The 17,091-nt window shown below is 42.5% G+C and overlaps 1 protein-coding gene across 1 annotated transcript in view; it reads right to left on the bottom strand.

Moving 5' to 3' along the window:
- Positions 1–17,091, bottom strand: part of UTP20 (UTP20, small subunit (SSU) processome component, homolog (yeast)) — a gene marked incomplete at its 5' end in the record, with an annotated part of 65,067 nt that overhangs the window by 32,817 nt on the left and 15,159 nt on the right. The window contains 13 exon segments of the mRNA XM_010084882.1: positions 1,853–1,996; positions 5,022–5,230; positions 5,742–5,908; positions 6,459–6,584; positions 7,139–7,224; positions 8,801–8,891; positions 10,729–10,935; positions 11,920–12,163; positions 12,858–12,937; positions 13,817–13,893; positions 14,925–15,083; positions 15,402–15,464; positions 15,874–16,024. Coding sequence (XP_010083184.1) covers positions 1,853–1,996; positions 5,022–5,230; positions 5,742–5,908; positions 6,459–6,584; positions 7,139–7,224; positions 8,801–8,891; positions 10,729–10,935; positions 11,920–12,163; positions 12,858–12,937; positions 13,817–13,893; positions 14,925–15,083; positions 15,402–15,464; positions 15,874–16,024 — 1,804 coding nt within the window.

Here is a 17,091-nt window from a genome sequence, read left to right as displayed (position 1 = left end):
ATGGTCATCCTGTTGTCCACCAGCAGGGGTTTGGACTAGGTCAGTCTGGGCTCTAGATCTGAGCATAACAGAAAAGAAGGCAGGTCTGACCATCATAGCCAGGGTCCTATAGAGCTTCTTCTCCTGCCCCCAAAAGCTGGCCCCTTATAGCAGCTTTCCAATAGCTGAAGGGGGCCTACAGGAAAGCTGGGGAGGGACTTTCTAAAAGGGCATGTAGCAACAGGAGGTGTAATGGACTTAAACTGGAAGAGGGCAGATTTAGACTAGATATTAGGAAGATATTTTTTACTGTGAGGGTGGTGAGACACTGGAACAGATTGCCCAGGGAAGCTGTGGATGCCCCATCCCTGGAGGTGTTCAAGGCCAGGCTGGATGAGGCTTTGAGCAACCTGGTCTAGTGGGAGGTGTCCCTGCCCATGGCAAGGGGGATGGAACTCGATGATCTTTAAGGCCCCTTCCAACCCAAACCATTCTATGATTCTAGGATATACTTCTATGATGTTGAGCCTCTGCAGTAAACTCCTGGGGTAAGAAGAGCAGCAAACTCCAGTTCCAAGTACAACAGGAGTAAACCAATTTGCCCTCTCCCCAAGTTTTTATACACCTCAGTTCCATAGCCTTAAAAAAAGGAAAGCACACAAGCCAAACCATTCTTCTGCCAAAACCAGAGACTACCTCTAGAGGGACCTCCTGGATTGTGCTGCCATCCAAGCTCCAAAACCAGCTCTGTCCTCCTGACATGTATAAGGACAACAGGAATCCTAACTATTTAACAACAATTTTACATCTTGTTCAGATTTACTCCGTGTTTCCAAACACAACGCTCCCCGAAAGCAACCTGGCCTTGAAAAGACTCAAAGGACAAACCAGGAACATAATGTTTCTCAGCCCAGTGTAACAGAGAGCTATATGTACTGCCTCAAACTATTTTATCTGCTGTTCGTCCACATACACATGCTACACACCATGTATCATTACTAGTAGAATAGAGAAACAGGGTAGGAACAAACAAGCACAATATCCAGACAAGCAGATCTGGGGTTTCACAGACCAACAGCAGTGACTCCTGGTGGTCTCTGACAGGCTTTTCCACGGCAAGGAATCTAGACATTTGGATACCTCAAAAGCTTCAGTGGAAGAGCTCTGTTGGGAGTCAGCCCATCCTGCTCACCCTTTGGGTGGAGGCGACTGCCTTTAGAGCAGAGACAACCCAGCAGCTGGTACAGGCACTCCCTGGTAACCTCAGATCCCAGTGCATTGACACAGCCAGCACAATTTCTTTTTAAATACTGTGTGTTCTCTCCTCCTCTCACAATAGTGCATCTTCCCCACTCAGAGGTGATATGAATTTCTTTGATGAAAGCCACAACCCTGTGCTTTGTCACTGTGCTCACATGTGACTCCCAGCAGGCTGGCACAAGAGCACACAGCCCACTGACAGAACTTGCTGGGTCTTTCCTTTCCTGCAGTAGCATTTGTTTCTGCAGTCCCCCACCACAGGTCCAACAATTGTCACATAGAAAAGTAGCAAAGTGCACCTAGAAGTGACTAGAATTATTTTGCCTCCCTGAAGTATCCAGGGAAGATGTCTGCTTCTGTGGTTGAAGAACAAAGAAATGGCATCCATTTATTCAGATGAATTAATTTGTACTTCAGCCTGTGACTTGTTTATTCCAGGAATAATCAGACATGAGCCAGGAAACTGGCCCTGCACAGACACATCAGAGCACCAGAATATGTCGGAAGTCGCATCCAATCTTGTGACAGATATAGCTGACACGATGGACTCCAGTGCAGCTGGAGTTCTCTGCACAGTACACACAAGCTGTCTGGAAGAACAAGAAATACCTACCTGAGGCCACACAACTGCATCGAAAACTGCATCAATCTCTTCCACACTAAAGCTGTAGGTCTCATAATCTGAAAAAAAATCTGCCACAAGCTTGAGTCCAAGACGTCTCAAATTCTTCAGTGGATTAATCAACCTAGGTTGGACCTGTAAAAACAAACAAACAAACAAACAAACAACCCAAAAAAGCAGTAAGACCTTTGCAGAACAACTACTAACTACTTGCTCTGAAATTAAATAAGCAATTCATTGACCATAGATACAACCTTTGCTGAAACTATCACACTGTTCTTCTGTTTTCTCCTGTAGTTTGTTCACAGTAGCAATCTACCTCTCACAGCTGACCTGAATTTTTCTAAGAGGTGCCTGTTCCTGCACTGAGTCAGTTACACAGGACTCCTTCAACTCATTAAAATCCATGCTGATAGGTTTGAAGTAGCATCTCCCATTTTTGGACAAAACGCAGAAAGCTACATCTGTTACATTTCCAGTCCGGACACTTAAATAATTCTGTTTTACACAGGAAAGGACCCAAATCAGCTCTTGAAAGTGAAATTGTACTTTGCACACTGAGATCTACTGGGAAGAAAACAAATCAATAGAAAAGAAGAAGGGGGAGGAATAGAGAAGACAAGAATGTGAATCACCTCCTCCAACAGTGCTGGGGAGTACAGCATTTGGTTACAGAAGGATGCTTCCTGTACCCACTTAGTGGTTATGTTCCACAGCCTTTCTTGGGGAAAAGATTTCAGTAAGGAATTCAGCCACACAGCTAATCATGAAGTTATTTATGCACTGCTGCATTCTGACTCTTCTCCCTGAGAAAAGTCTTTAGTAACCTAAATTATTTCCATATTGTGCAACGCAGCTCACAGCACAAACATATGAGGTAGTTTCACAATGCAGACTTACTGAACTCCAGTCTCAGAAACAACAGAGCCACATCAGAGCAAATTAAGGCCCCTGTCCGAGGCTGGAGCTATGTCTTGAGTTCCTCAGGGTCTCTAGTAGATATCACAATTCACCACACAGAATAAGCGCTTGTATCTCTTATTTTGCAAAGAAGCTTTGGTGTCAAAACCTCACTGAAAGACATCACAACTTATTTGATGCACCTATGGACTTCTGAAGACACTACCCTCTGCCATGCAATACACTTCTATACTCCCTTTGCACCCAGAATCCCAGGTAAAAAGACAAAGGAGATGGTGGAAAAGGAACAAAACGTGCTCTTGCCCAAGACCTCCCAGGCTGTGCTGAATGTGTACTAACGGTGTGCAATCAGTTTCCAGGCAGCAAATGAGCTGCTTGAAAGGCCCAAGAAAGCACAAACCAGGCTGTTATTGCTAATGGTGACCCCCAAAAGAAATAATTTTGTGTCTCCCACTGTTCAATCACCCTAAGAGCAATCCTCTGAGATCAAGTCTTTGAGCAGGCAAAGAAACGCAATACTGAACACAATCAGTAGGAAATGGCGAATGAGTAACTTGGCTTAAAATGGTGAAAGTTGATGTTTAATTCTCCAGGCAGTATCAGCCTGCAATAAATTACTCTCAAACTCCAAGAATGCCTTCTAATCATTAGCCAAGATAAACAGATTTCTCACACTCTTCCTTGAGCTTTTGACATCTCACGGGCTAATGAAGTGCTAAATTAAGTTCAAACAAATGACAGACTGCCACTCCGCACATTACACAACAGTAGCAGGATTACCGTAGTAACCCTGGCAAAGCAATGAATGAAGCAGCTTTTAAAACTCCTTTCCCAGTTTAAAACACATAGGCACATGCAATCCATTGCTTAAGTCAGACTGGGATGCTGATGTCCTAAAATTTGCTTATCCTCTTCATAAATGAAGACAGTTACAAGGTTCTGTGCAGCCTGCAGGCAACTATGGAACCTTGGATGCTGACTGACTGCAAGGTCTTGCTTTGACGAATTGTTTTCAAGGCAAGTTGTAACCTTGAATGCTCACAGATGGGTCTTGGCAAGAACACGCACGCACGGTGACAAAATATTCATTACCTAACACCACTTGCTCAGTCTATCATCACATAATTCCCTTCAACACACCACTTGCTCAGTCTATCATCTCACAATTCTTTTTAACACCACAGTGATGATGATGACTCTGCAGTTTGCTTGTTTCGCACCTAATACACAATCAGGCTCAGCACTGGGCCAGACTCGAGTTTTCCTTTTCCTATTTGGACTGAAGCCTGGCAAAGGCATTGGTTTCAGAAGGACAGAAAAGCCTGGCTCACTGTCAAAGTTTCTAAACAGCTGGCAACAGACCCCCTGAGCTAGGGGGGCTAGAGCTCAGGGATGTCTGCGCTGCTCTCCTGGGTACAGGGCAGCAGTAAGCCAACACGCTCCATCTTTAGGTGCAGCCAGCCCATCTTTAACATAATGTTCTCCTCACCTGACCCTTTCTGCACGTACAGCCATCACACAGAGAGAGAAAACACATTCACAGTGCTCTGCAGATACCTGGCTGAAACCCAAATTGTGACACTGGATTGGCATGACTGCTCCTGTTACAGAGCTGAACATGCTTCTAGTGTGCTGAAAGCATGGCTGGGAGGCATGGTCTCCCTGTGTGCCATGACAGGGGACAAACACTGTACATAGCCACTGTGATCATCCACAATACTGGGCTACCCCGGCATCCAGCACTGCAATAAAACACCTCAAAGACAAGTTTTGCTCTAAAGTCCTCAGGCAACGAACTTTAAATCCTCTCCTTCCCCTGCTCAAATGTTTTATCCTTGCAGCCAAGAAAATACACCTTTAAGGTCAATTTCAACTTCCAGCCATAAGATCTTGTTATGTCCTTACAACAAATCATTTAGCTCTCCCCTCATGCCCATCTCTCCACACAGAGATCACCTCCAAATCGCTCTTCAGTAACTCAAACAAAAATGCAGTCCAAAGCAGCTTTCTAAATACATTAACTCCACTTGCACTGCCTGAGCCTTGTAGCACTTTCAGACAAATATCACAGATGTCTGTCAAAATAGAGACCAAATTGCTAAGCTTCACTCCATGCTGGCATTAAACTTACCTTTCCCTGAACCAGTGAAGGTGTATGTACACGTGCAAGCCAAGGGGAGGAGGAGGGAAAGGAATTTAATGTACATGTTTGTTTGTGCATCATTTACATATATTGTACCTTCTCTCTTTGCTGAAGGATGCAGGATACCACAGCCGTCATGCAGAGCAGAATCTGTAGAATTTCAGGCAGGTACTGATGGATCAAATGTCCCATGTTTTTCAACACAACCTCAAGACCATTGAAGAGGCTATGCTGACGCCCAAGAGGCAGGACTTTAGCTAAATCCACCTCTGACATACTTCGAAGCACTGCAGTATGGCATGGTCCTGCAATAGCCAGAGGGACAGCAACTTATCTCACCACAAAGATACCCACTGCTGAAAATAATTTTCAATGAAAACAAACCAGTATAATCTGGCCCTAAATTACAGATCTTCACATTCAGCTTTTCAAATAAGGACAGCTCTGGGTCTCCAGCTCTCTGCGACGCTCAGATGACTCCCACTGCTACAGTACTAGAGTGCTTTATAATCTCTGTTTATTGCCATCATACAGAGGTGCATGATGCCAGCAATTGCTCATTCCTGGCCTGCTACAACTTACACAGTTGTGGCAAATAACTCAGTTTTTCTGACTTTGGACCTGTAAAACAGAGCAATCATGCTTTGCCAGGAAAAGCTCAGGGGAATCCCAGTCCTTATCAAAAGTTTATTTTCATCCTTCCAAGACACTGTTAGAGACAAACTGAAGCACCTAACAGTACTAAGCATTTTCATCCTCCCACATGTCTACAGGTCAGGAAGTACCATACCCCCAGGTTCTACTGCCTGTACCTACCACTACTGAATTGCTTCACAGCTTCAAAGAGTAGATCCAAGAACATCCGTATCTCTTCTGGCAGTGAGCCGGCAAGAAATCGCAGAACGATTGACATGCGAGTGCCTGCTGAAGACTTGCCCTGTGTTTTGCTCCCTGTTTTGTTTCTCATTCTGCCATAGAGAATTCTTCAAGAGCCAAAAAGAGATTGCATTAGCTTTCAGCACGACATCTGTTTCCTAGCCTCTTACTCTGCAGGAGAAATTAAATTTAAAAATATTCTCTAATGAGAGCAAGCTGAGTGGAACTCCTCCCTTCAAGGTCTCCACTGAATTACTAGACATTGCCCAAAACCATCCCAGTGAAATATGAGCTTCTGCTACTACAATGGAAGCCTTGCTGGAGACCTCAGGTATAAAAATAGTTACTGCAAAATAAGTCACATCATTGTATCTTAACAAAAAGAAGTGCCAATACTCAGTGAATTGAAATGTTCTCACAGTTCTCTGTACACCTTAGCAGAAACGATGTTTACCAAAATGCTGTTTTTAAAGAAAACACCGTTCGCATAACACATTACATAAATGTGTTAAAAAGGAAACCATACAGAACATCACAAATTAAGTCATCCATTAACCATAGGTTTATCTCAACCGTTTAAAATGAGAAGCAGCAGCATTATATCTCTGCTCACAGTATTTTGACATTAAACTTTTAAACCCGCACTTCATGACACACCTCATAAGAACAGGGATGAGATCTGGTCGATGCTCTGTTTTTACTACTGCAGTCTCCTCAGAAATACTGAAATGGACTATTTCTTCTTTAAAACTCTTGTCCTCCAGTAGCCTTTGCAAGTTCTCCCTGAGAGAAATAAACATTATTTGACGGCAGGTAGGGGTTATAAAAATAAACAGACACATACACACACATGCATCTATATCTAATTACCTACCTATCTAATCTATGCTGTATATAAAATAGTAAAGTACTATGTTCCTATCCTTTTATAAATATTTAAAAACCAGCCAGTTCAAGCTAATTATGTAGGAAACTAACTCCTGGACACATTCTGAAGAGATTATTCAACCACAAACTACAGTTTTATGCTGTCACTTTCTCTAGGTGGTTATAAATCATCAGTACAAAAGACCTCTTTGAAAATGACGCAACTACTAAGCACACACTATTCTGAGACAGAATGAAAGTGTTGCCATTATCCTGTAAACAAAAAAGACACTGACCAACCTCAAGACCTCATGTCTTGTTTTAGATAGGAAACATACAGCTGGCTAAAATTAAAATGCCTTCAACAAATAGAGGAAAGGCTCTCTCTTTGAGGCAACTGACCCCCAAGCAGGCTTCTGGTATGACAGCAGGCTCATTCACCGACGCTAAAATGAAATAAAAGCTTTTACCTGTATGGCAGTAGATGAGGATGCTTGTATGTCATCATACATTCAAGAGCTATTCTCTGTACATTCTGGTCTTGATGGGACAGTAACTGCAAATTACAAAAGAAAGAAAATTACTCCCTATCTAGAAGATGGAAGTGCTTACTGAAAATAGTGAAACAACCCAAAGGCTCCAGGTTCAAGCAGGTTTTGGACTAACTTATCAAAATCAAAACAGAACGTATGGGTTGCCAGTATAAAGCCAAGATACAAATACACAACTGTCACTCAGAAAAAGCGGACATGGTTGCTTGTAGTTCATATATACTTTCCCTCCCTATCTACATAGGATAGTTATTTGTTTTTTCCTAATTGTCTTTTGGACCACTGCCAGCTTGCGTTTTCAACCTCCAAAACCAGTGACCAGTTGTGCATGTGGGAGGCTGGATTAAAAAGCAGACTACCAAATCATCCCAAGACACCTGCATTTCTTTCCTGTGACAAACACAAAATACTCATAAGACTTGGTAAGCAAACTCTGAGATTTGCCCTCTCTGGAAGATGAGTCCTCATAACCTAGGCACTAAGAAATACAGATCATACCCCAAGGGGCATCCCTATCAGTTCTTCAGTCTCCTACCAAACAGCACAGGCTAAAATCATCAAAGGTCACTTTGCCATGATGTCCCTATGCCAGATGGACACACCAGCCATGACAATACATAGCAAACACTAACTGATGAAGTAATCTCTTTTCCTATGTCAGGCTGTTCTTCACGCACAGTTTTGACCTGTGCATACCTGTTCAATATTTTCCTAATAAAGGCAAGCAAACACACGGACTGACTCTTTTCCTAAGCAAAATTCTGAGGTTGACTCAAACAGAGTGGATGTTCATTAGGGATTCTCAAATTTGAGGACTAATGAATTGACCTTCCAACTACCACACTGGGTGCCAGGTAAAAACCAGGGAACTAACAGGTTCATAGCATTTCATACAGTTCTGTAGCCCACTGACTACAGCCTCAGAAAACACAAATTGGGAACTATTAGAGCAAACCCAATGATCTGAACAAATCCAGAAACTGGCAAACAACAAAACCCAGTAAAATTAATATTGTTTTAAGGAGTGTAGGATAAAGACTTAGAGTCCCTCTTCCGAGTCATATTTTTGACAATTCCTTCAAGGAAATCCCTCAAAAAGGAATCTTATAAAACTTAATATTCTTCAAGGAGAAATTCTGAGGGTTTTTTTGATGCAAAACCATCTGTTGTTCACACTGACCATACTCTTTGTAGGCACAACACTGTACGACAAAGACAAATCTCCTCAGGTCTTCCCCAAGCTTTGGATTCAAAATCCTCTTCCAGATCCTGCTGTGCAAGTGGAACAGACTCCCTCTACAGCCACTCCTCCACCTTGCCAAAGACTACAACTTGTCTGCTGACAGATCTGTTTGCATGAGCCATTCTTGGCAAACCAAGCCAAGTATCTCAAGCAGGTCTTTGCTAAAGGGTCTCATTTCAGATGAAGCCTGCTAGGAAGCCCTCTTGAGAACAGCTCTTTTTTCAGCTATCATGGCTGAGTTCAGGAAATGACCGGTTTCTGCAGTCTCCAACACTGTGCTCAACTAAGAATGAGTTCATTTATTAGCAGTAATTCTAAAAACCAGCAAATAGCATCACCTGGGTATATAATGCATTCAACTTCTGCTCCAGATACAATGCACGAGGATTTGAGAATTTAGAGAAAACTTGTAAGTGGGCTATTAGTTGCCTGTAAAACAAAACAAAATAATTACCTTTTACAATTACCAGAAGTAACAATCCTGTATTATCATAAACAAAGAGGGAACTTTTATTAAAATTTATTAACAAGGAAAAAAAACCAAAACCAAAACACAAGAGGATCCCAAGTCTACAGGCCTCCATTTCAGAGGCACAGCAAGAGGTATCTTGTTTCTTCTCCTAAACATCTCCTTTGAGATGTCACTTCCCTGCACAGAGAAGGCCACTGCCTCAGTAGTACTAGATGGGCTCAACTTTTGATGAAAAAGGAACACAAACAGCCAAAAGGCAGCTTACTTCTCTCTGCCTGCCCAGCCTGGAACACCTAACAGGTGAATTTACCTCTTTATTTATTCACTTGTCCTTAACTGGTGCCCATTTCACTCCTATCAACATGAAGGGCTGCCTTTAGCCACAGACTGTGCTGGACTTATGACTGGCTGCAAGCACAGATGGGAGTCACCTCTTTAAGAACTGGCTGTGTCACCCCATATCCACCCCACCTCCACTTTGCGGGAGGGGAGCGAGGTGACCAGGATAACAAAGGACTGAGACCTCCTCTACCATATGCACCATGGGGCTGGCAGACACTGTCCTCATCCATCTGCTCCCCCTGGTACTTTACACCGAACTCTCCAGATGCTTAACCGGGCCACCCTCCTCCATGGCTGGGCTTAGCAAAAGGAAAAGTACGGTGCCTTCTGGCAACCCCACACGGAGCTTGTGGCAGGAGTGGGTCCTCCCACCGCCTCAGCCAGACCTCACGGGCTGCAGGGTGCAGCTCTGCAAGGGCTCTCCTACCGTGGCACTGCCCGACTGCATGAACTGTCCAGGGCCAAGATGAAGGGAGGTCACTCCAGGACTCATTAACACCTCCCCGGTAAATCTTTTATGCCTTTGTTACTGCTACCAGGAAGCAATGTTTCCACTTAAGTACACAGACATTTTGAGATGGAGGTTGGGAAAAAAAAAATTATCTTGGACTCTCACTGTATTTTAATAGCTGCTAATTTGCAGATGCAAGCCAGAATCTGGGAACAAAATGAAACACCTATAAGACACCTGGGATTAAATGACAATTCAGGTTAGCTATCAAACACTCGTTGTGCTCCAACATGTAAGGTGACATTTTGAAATTCTCTGTCATTACAAGGGCCACCTTCGTGGAAAAAAGTGGCAATATCTGTGATGTATTTGTAATGGATATTTGACAGAGGTCACCAGGATAAAAAGACTCCGATTAGAGAAATTGTGGAAAATGCATACAGTCACTTTCTCCATGTGTTTAGCACTGCAGACAATGACATTAAAACAACATGTAGCTTCAGCCTAAAACATTACTAAATAAAAATCTTTCTCCCCAAGAAGAGGGCCGGGACCAAGATTTATAACAGGCAGGCAATGGCAGAATCCCAACACTAAAATACCTAGATGAACAGTCTTATTTTTCAAAGTGTTTGGCAACGCCCATGGTTTTAAAAGACCAGATGCACACAAAGAAGCCAGGGGAATGCAGGTACAATGGCCTCCAGAAACTTCAGAATGGCCTCAGAATACTACATAAATTTTGGTCAAAATAACACAAACCACGGACTGTTAGCAGGTAATGAGATAATGATAAAGCCTGGGCAGGGTCTTTGGATGTTTAGTACTGTGTAGGCAGAGTTTCTGACTCTACAGTGCTTATAATGCACCGAAAAATTATGAAGTGCAAGCAAAAGGAAGAAAAAGAAATATACAAAAAAACCATAGCTTTTATCTCAACATGAGCTGCTGAATCTGCCTTTCCGTGAAAGCACTAGCAAGGGAAAACCAAAAATACATACTTAGCAGCAGCTCTCCTTGTTTTCTTTTTTGGTAGTCCTACAGTGATCGGTTCCCCTTCTTCCTTTTCTTCTTCCTCTTCCTCCTCCTCCATAGCAACATCATTCACCTCTTCACCAGGTATTTCTTTTGCTGCTACTGCACCACTAGTTTTCTTTCTAAGATCCTGAGATGGAGCCACTAATGAATCTGCTGGATAGTACTCATTTCTGTGCTCAAAAAAAAAAAAAAAAAGGAATTAAGAAGCATAGCATTTTTCAGGGTTTCAGGGCAAGAAAAACTAAAAACTCCACTATCCACCATTCTCATTATTAATGGCACTGTGTCTTGGGACACTATAAAGCTAAAAATTCTCAAAGAAGCATACTTCAGCAAGTATGTGCATCTTTGCCTACAAGTTGCAGAGGTATAAGGCAGTTACAAAATACACTAAAGAAGACAGGAGGTACCTGGTGGAGAGGAGAAAAGAGATGTGAATCACTGAATTACTAGAGGCCTGCAAAAAGGTTATGTGGAGGGCATGGGGAGTAGTGTTTGCTCAAGGGAGCAGATGAACAGTGAGTATGGCAGTTGTGAGAGTGAGGATACTAACCCACTACAGTATGGTTTAATTTTGTCCAGGAAGGCAAGTAAAACATAGGTTTTCTAATCATAGAAAAGGAATATCAGAAACTTTTCCCTGCCCCCTGCCATGAGATCACACCTACCCCATGTGCATCTTACTGTGTGATATGTGCACACATGCAAGCACACCACTGTTCTCCCTCCAGAGGCAGGAAATAGGAAATTGAATCAGCAGCTAAAAAAGTGAGTATTCTGCCCATCTTTGAGGAAAACATTTTGGTCTTCTGTGATTCTAAATTAAAATGTATTTTCATTTAGAAAAAAAAAAAAAGGAACTTTATTTCCACTGAAATCACACCCTAATGGAGCAGTGAGGCTGTGACAGCAGCAAGTCAACAAATGAGAGTGAGCAGGAGAAACATACTACCAGTTTCATTTCAGCCTGCTTCTTGGGTAATGTTTCTAACAGAATCCACATTTCAATCAAAAGGTTATCTTAACTGGAAATAGACATCTCATCAGCCATGCCTTCAGGAAATAAAGTCTATAATGGAATAGCTGTAGACTTAAAGCTCAGCAACAGATTAAAAGCAATGTGTCCTCTCATGTGAAAAATAAACCTTATTTACCTAATAAATCTCAAAAGGAGTGGGGAAAGTTCCCTCGACCTAGGCTCCACTCTGTCTGGAAACTTATCCAGTGCTTTCCACAGTAGAAAACGAAAGTTTGTATGGTCCAGCCGCTCGCTGCAATCTGTTCTGGCCCTCAGCTCCTCCAGGAAGACAGTCCTCACCCCTCCTTCGGGCATCTTCTCGCTTTCTGTTTCAGCAATGCTTTCCTCCTCTTTATCTAGTTCATTTTGCAGCTCCATTTCTATAGAACAGATGAAGAAAATCTCTTCAGGTTACTCCATAATTGCTAGTAGCAAGGTATCAGACCCCCATTATGAAAGTAATGCTTTTGGTGACATGTACCTGTTCAGACAACTGTATTTAACACTGAACTGAGAGACCCGCGTTACTTAGAATGTATTCTAGAATGCCTTACAGCCCTGACACATCTCAATTAATCTCAGTTCTTTCGAATAACAGAGAAGTCCACAAATGGCTGCATGCTCACGACTCTATTGTGAAATCATATATTCCATGCACCCATAGGTAAACCTCAAAAGCCCAATCAAGAAAGAGACTGTTTGCAGGAATTCCACTGAACCTATGGAGCAGAAAGATGGTCAGTCCCATTATACAGGTTTCAACATTGTTCCTGATCAGTCTGGGCAGACCGAGCCTTAAGCAGGGATGAAACTTGTTGCATGGCATCCCACAACCTCCAACTCCCTCCTGTAATGCAGGGGCCTTTTCTAGCTACTTCTTGGCATTTAGGACAGAAGGAGACACAGTTTTCTCCCAAGCCTCTCAATTCCTGCCCTGAACATTACTCTGGTCGTCAAGAGCCCTGGTTCTGCATTGCTCCATCACACGTAAATTTGCGGCACATAAAAACATGGTCATGTCATTCACAATTAGCTGGGTTACTGTCATAACAACGTTTAGGAGCTGTGACTTACCAGCATAGGTAGCAGCCCTCTCCAAATGTTCATATAAGACCTTCCAGAACTGTTTGTTCTCCATTTCCTTTGCATGAGAACTAACAAAGCATAAGACAGCATGAAATTAAAAGGGAAAAAAAAAAAGCCACGTGTCACTAGCTAGTTAACAACTAACAGAATCAGAAGCTTTGATCACTGCTTTAAAGTGGGTGTCCGAAGACAGGACATCTGCACAATGCAGCTGTAGCACTTCCTTGCCTTCACTCATGGATCCCAAATGTCAATTGTTATTAAAATAATCTGGTTGTATCTCATAACTTCAAATGAACTTGAATTGAGTAAAAATGTTCTCAAGCTTTCCACTGACTTCTGTACAGAATCATCATCTAGAACTGAAGGAAGAATTAGCATGGACTTATCTTTTGAAGATATGGTTTAATATTCTTTTTATTAATTCACTAGTTTGAAGGGGAAAATCTCATCCTTTTAAATCATACAAGAGAGGAAAAATACCAAGGAGATAAAGTCATGCTGAAAGCGGACACTGACTTCAGTATTCCGCTTAGTTGTCACCATGGCAAGTCTTCCCTATTCCTCAGTAGGATTTAGAGGCTTTCCAGTAAGGACAGAAAAGTCAGTGACAGGGAAACTGAGAGGGACTTCTTGCTCCTTTAACCATTTGTGAAACATTAATCAAATCCTGCTACCTTTGACTCAAAACTCTGATGCTATCTGACTATTTTTGTTGCAAGTTCCCTTTAGTTTCTGACTTTTCATGCTATTAATTTAAAAAGTAAGAGTCTAACAGGTTGTGATTTATTTGAGAGATCAAATCCATTTCAGATTTCACATGAAGCTTCTCATGCACAGGTCTCTCCAAATCAGACATTTTTACTTCAGCTTTTGTTCACAGAACAATGTAAGGAATTGTTCTATGAGACAACCACAGACTGCAGCATCCAACCACATATACTCACGTTATGAGTTCAATTACAGGATCCCAGAGAGGGTTGAAGTTAATATAAAGCATTCCCAGTAAATAGCGAAGAGGTACCTAGAATGACATACGATACCATCTTGTTGAAATTTAAACAATAGTTAAACACAAACCAGCTGCCTCTAATCTTTCTTCCTCTCAAAGAAGACACCTCGATCAAAGAAGTTCTCAGATGTACTATAAGTAATAAAGCAATTCATGCACATCATCATTCCTTGTCTCACAGCTGCATGAGGAAAAGTAGAGACCATTTACTGTCAGCTGCACTGAGATCTAGTCACCATACCTACACACCATGAATGTGCAAAAACCAGTTCAGCAGAGCAGATGATCTGGATTGCTTGCCTCCCTCTTGAACGTCAGGGCTGCCATAGCAGCATTAGGGACCTCAAAAAGAGGAAGGTTTGCCCTGAGGAGTCTTCATTGCACTAGGCCTAGAAACACGTCCTCTGGACTAGCTCCTTGCTGACCTACATGCAGTAGGACTGATGTACAATCCTTCCTCACAGCAGCTTAAAAGTCAAGGTAAAAAAATTATGCAGGTACAGCAACTGCCACAAAAATAATAAAAACCCCTCCCACCAAATCCATGATCATTTAACTAGTAAAACTGTGACCCTTCTAACATCTAGAAAGTGAGGTCCCCTTTAGCTCAGCCGCAGCACACAAGATTTTCACCCTGCAGCAAGATCCAGAAGCTAGGCTCTCCAATGGCCAACGGGAGTCCTACAAACATTCTACCATACTGAGGGTATGGCAAGGTCATGATTTTAAATCTGCTCATGACTCCCTTTTCCTTGGAATCATTTGCCTTCTTTTCCATGATACCAAAACCTGATTAATCTTGTTGTGCGCCATTCATCTGGAAAATACTGTTATTCTACTAAATATTCAAGAGAACACAATAGGCTCAAGGACAATGGGAGCTGTGATCCCTACTAACAAGTAAGTTTTCTAAAACCTAATGTGGGAGAGAATTAATTTTTTTATGAACTCTTATTAAAAACTCTGTAATCCATTTACTGGAGTAAGAACGTTCTCTTGGAATAAACAAATGTGACAACTGCTTTTTGACAATAACTACTTACCTCCTGCAAAGATCCACTTGGTATTGCAGACTTCACTATATCACATCTTAGTTTCCTCAAATGGAGAAGTTTCTCTCTGTAATCATTCACTGTTGCTGGCACAAGTTCTGCTTGGAGCAATATGGCAAATACTGGCTGGAACTCCCCTGTGCTATCACCCTGAACAAAAAAGGGGCATGCATTTTGTTAAGAGTATCCTTTTCTCATTGAAAGGTATTTCAACAAGACTACACAGAGACCCAGCCATTTTGGATCACTGAACAAAGTCAAAGGACTTGCTCTGGTTTCCACCACTTTGGGATCAAAACTTATACATTTGAAACCATCAGGAGGACAAAGACAGAAAACTGGCATGTCAAAGCACAAAAGCAGAGGACAGCCTCTGCCAGACACACGCTTTGTTTCTGCAAGTGGAAAAACAGTTCACACAAAATCAAACGCAGCTTTGAAATGTTAAATGAGAAGTTTTAGCCCTACCTTAATCTGTGTAGAAGGTGGATTCTCAAAATGGTTTAGAATTCGAACAGTCAATAGCCGGACCTATCCCAAGTGGAAATACACGTCAGAAACATGCAGCAGAATGCCAGCTACATACGCAAACACACACAACTACGTACACGTTAACATTTTGCCCAGGAGGCTGATTTCACTAGAGTTGAGAAACCGATGAGCTCCTGTAGTCTAGCAGGCAATTCAGAATGAATACATGAGGCTCCTGCTCTGATTCACCTCTAGGGAACAGGGAAGCCTCGCAGGGCTAAAAGTTAACCTCTGTTAACTCATGCCCCACAGCAGCCACTTAGAAATGGACACAGTCCTAACCTGTATGAAGTAACAGCTTTACACAGTTGCATGTTTCTGCTTTCAGCTTTTGTCATTTAACTCAATGTACTTAAATTACATTGTTAAAATACAAATTATCTTGCATGGGCTCAAAAAAGCAGATTACCTTGGAAACACCAGTAGAAATATTTGGATGCAACTTCTCAAACAGGTCCATTAGGTTCCCTTGAGAAAGGGGTTCCTGGCAGCCACACAGTGCCAACCTCGTGTAATAGAGATCAGCCAACAGCAATGCAGAAGGGTCTGAAGGAAAAGTGCTAAAACAACAGAGTGTTTCATTAGCGTACTGAGAGCACTGCAGCAATACAAATACTTGAAAATAAGGCAGTAGTGACAATAACAATTTTAAGAGTAAATTCCACATGATTTCAGACTCTCCTGGCACCAGTGAAGGTAGACTTCATCATCACACTGGCTTGCAGCCTCAAAGCCCAATTACCTATGAGAGCCCAACATTCTTCCTATGTACTAATCAGGCCTGTCAGCTGGGGCTACCAGGCTGGACACACACACACAGGTGCAGAAAACAAATCTGCATAGGTCAGACAAGGGCTGCTGCTATCGCCCAGATGTCCAGTCAGTGACCAAATGAAACAGAAAATAAGCTGGGCTTAGACGAGACACTAGGGATCCTGCCTGCCCACAGGGAAACCTCCTCTTGCTGCCTAACATCCCTTGCACCAAGCAAGTTTCACACCCCCAGCCCAAAGCTGGCAGAAAAGTACTAGACTGAAGCTCACTGCCAAGACTTCCTCCCTGATCTGGGCAAGCTGTTTCATCTCCATCATGCCTCAGACGTGGCACCATGATTTCCTAACTGAACAGGATGTTTTGAAGCTCAAGACACCAAAGACTTGGAGATGTTCCAGCTCAACAGTGATGGGAGATGACAAGCTCAGCAGGATTTGATGTTTTTTTTCACCCCCCCCAGCCACTCAGTTATGTGTGCTAATTATAAGTAGAAGAGAGTTACAATAAATAAAATGGAGCATACAAAACATCCTCCCATTGTGGAGCAAGCACACATGTGGGTATGTAAGGTCACGGTGGAATCACAGCCAACAAACTGCTGAAGTTCAGGCTTTTGACACAACTCAGAATGTGCTGTTCCTGTCTCTGCTACCATTACAATGTAACACAGTTACTACACTTAGTGCTCCTAGGCAAAACTAAACCCAGCGTGTTTGACACACTACCCTGCAGCTGTCTAAGAAAGCTCCAGTTTGCTGAGAAAATGTCACTGAACAGGCACTACACCTACCTGGTTCTCCAAACAATCAGTGCCTGTAACATTGCTCCCTCACACAACCACAACACTGAAGCA

The sequence above is a fragment of the Pterocles gutturalis genome, unplaced genomic scaffold (assembly GCF_000699245.1).
Source record: "Pterocles gutturalis isolate BGI_N339 unplaced genomic scaffold, ASM69924v1 scaffold15085, whole genome shotgun sequence".
In the NCBI taxonomy this organism is placed as follows: domain Eukaryota; kingdom Metazoa; phylum Chordata; class Aves; order Pterocliformes; family Pteroclidae; genus Pterocles; species Pterocles gutturalis.
This window is presented reverse-complemented; position numbering and strand designations above follow the sequence as displayed.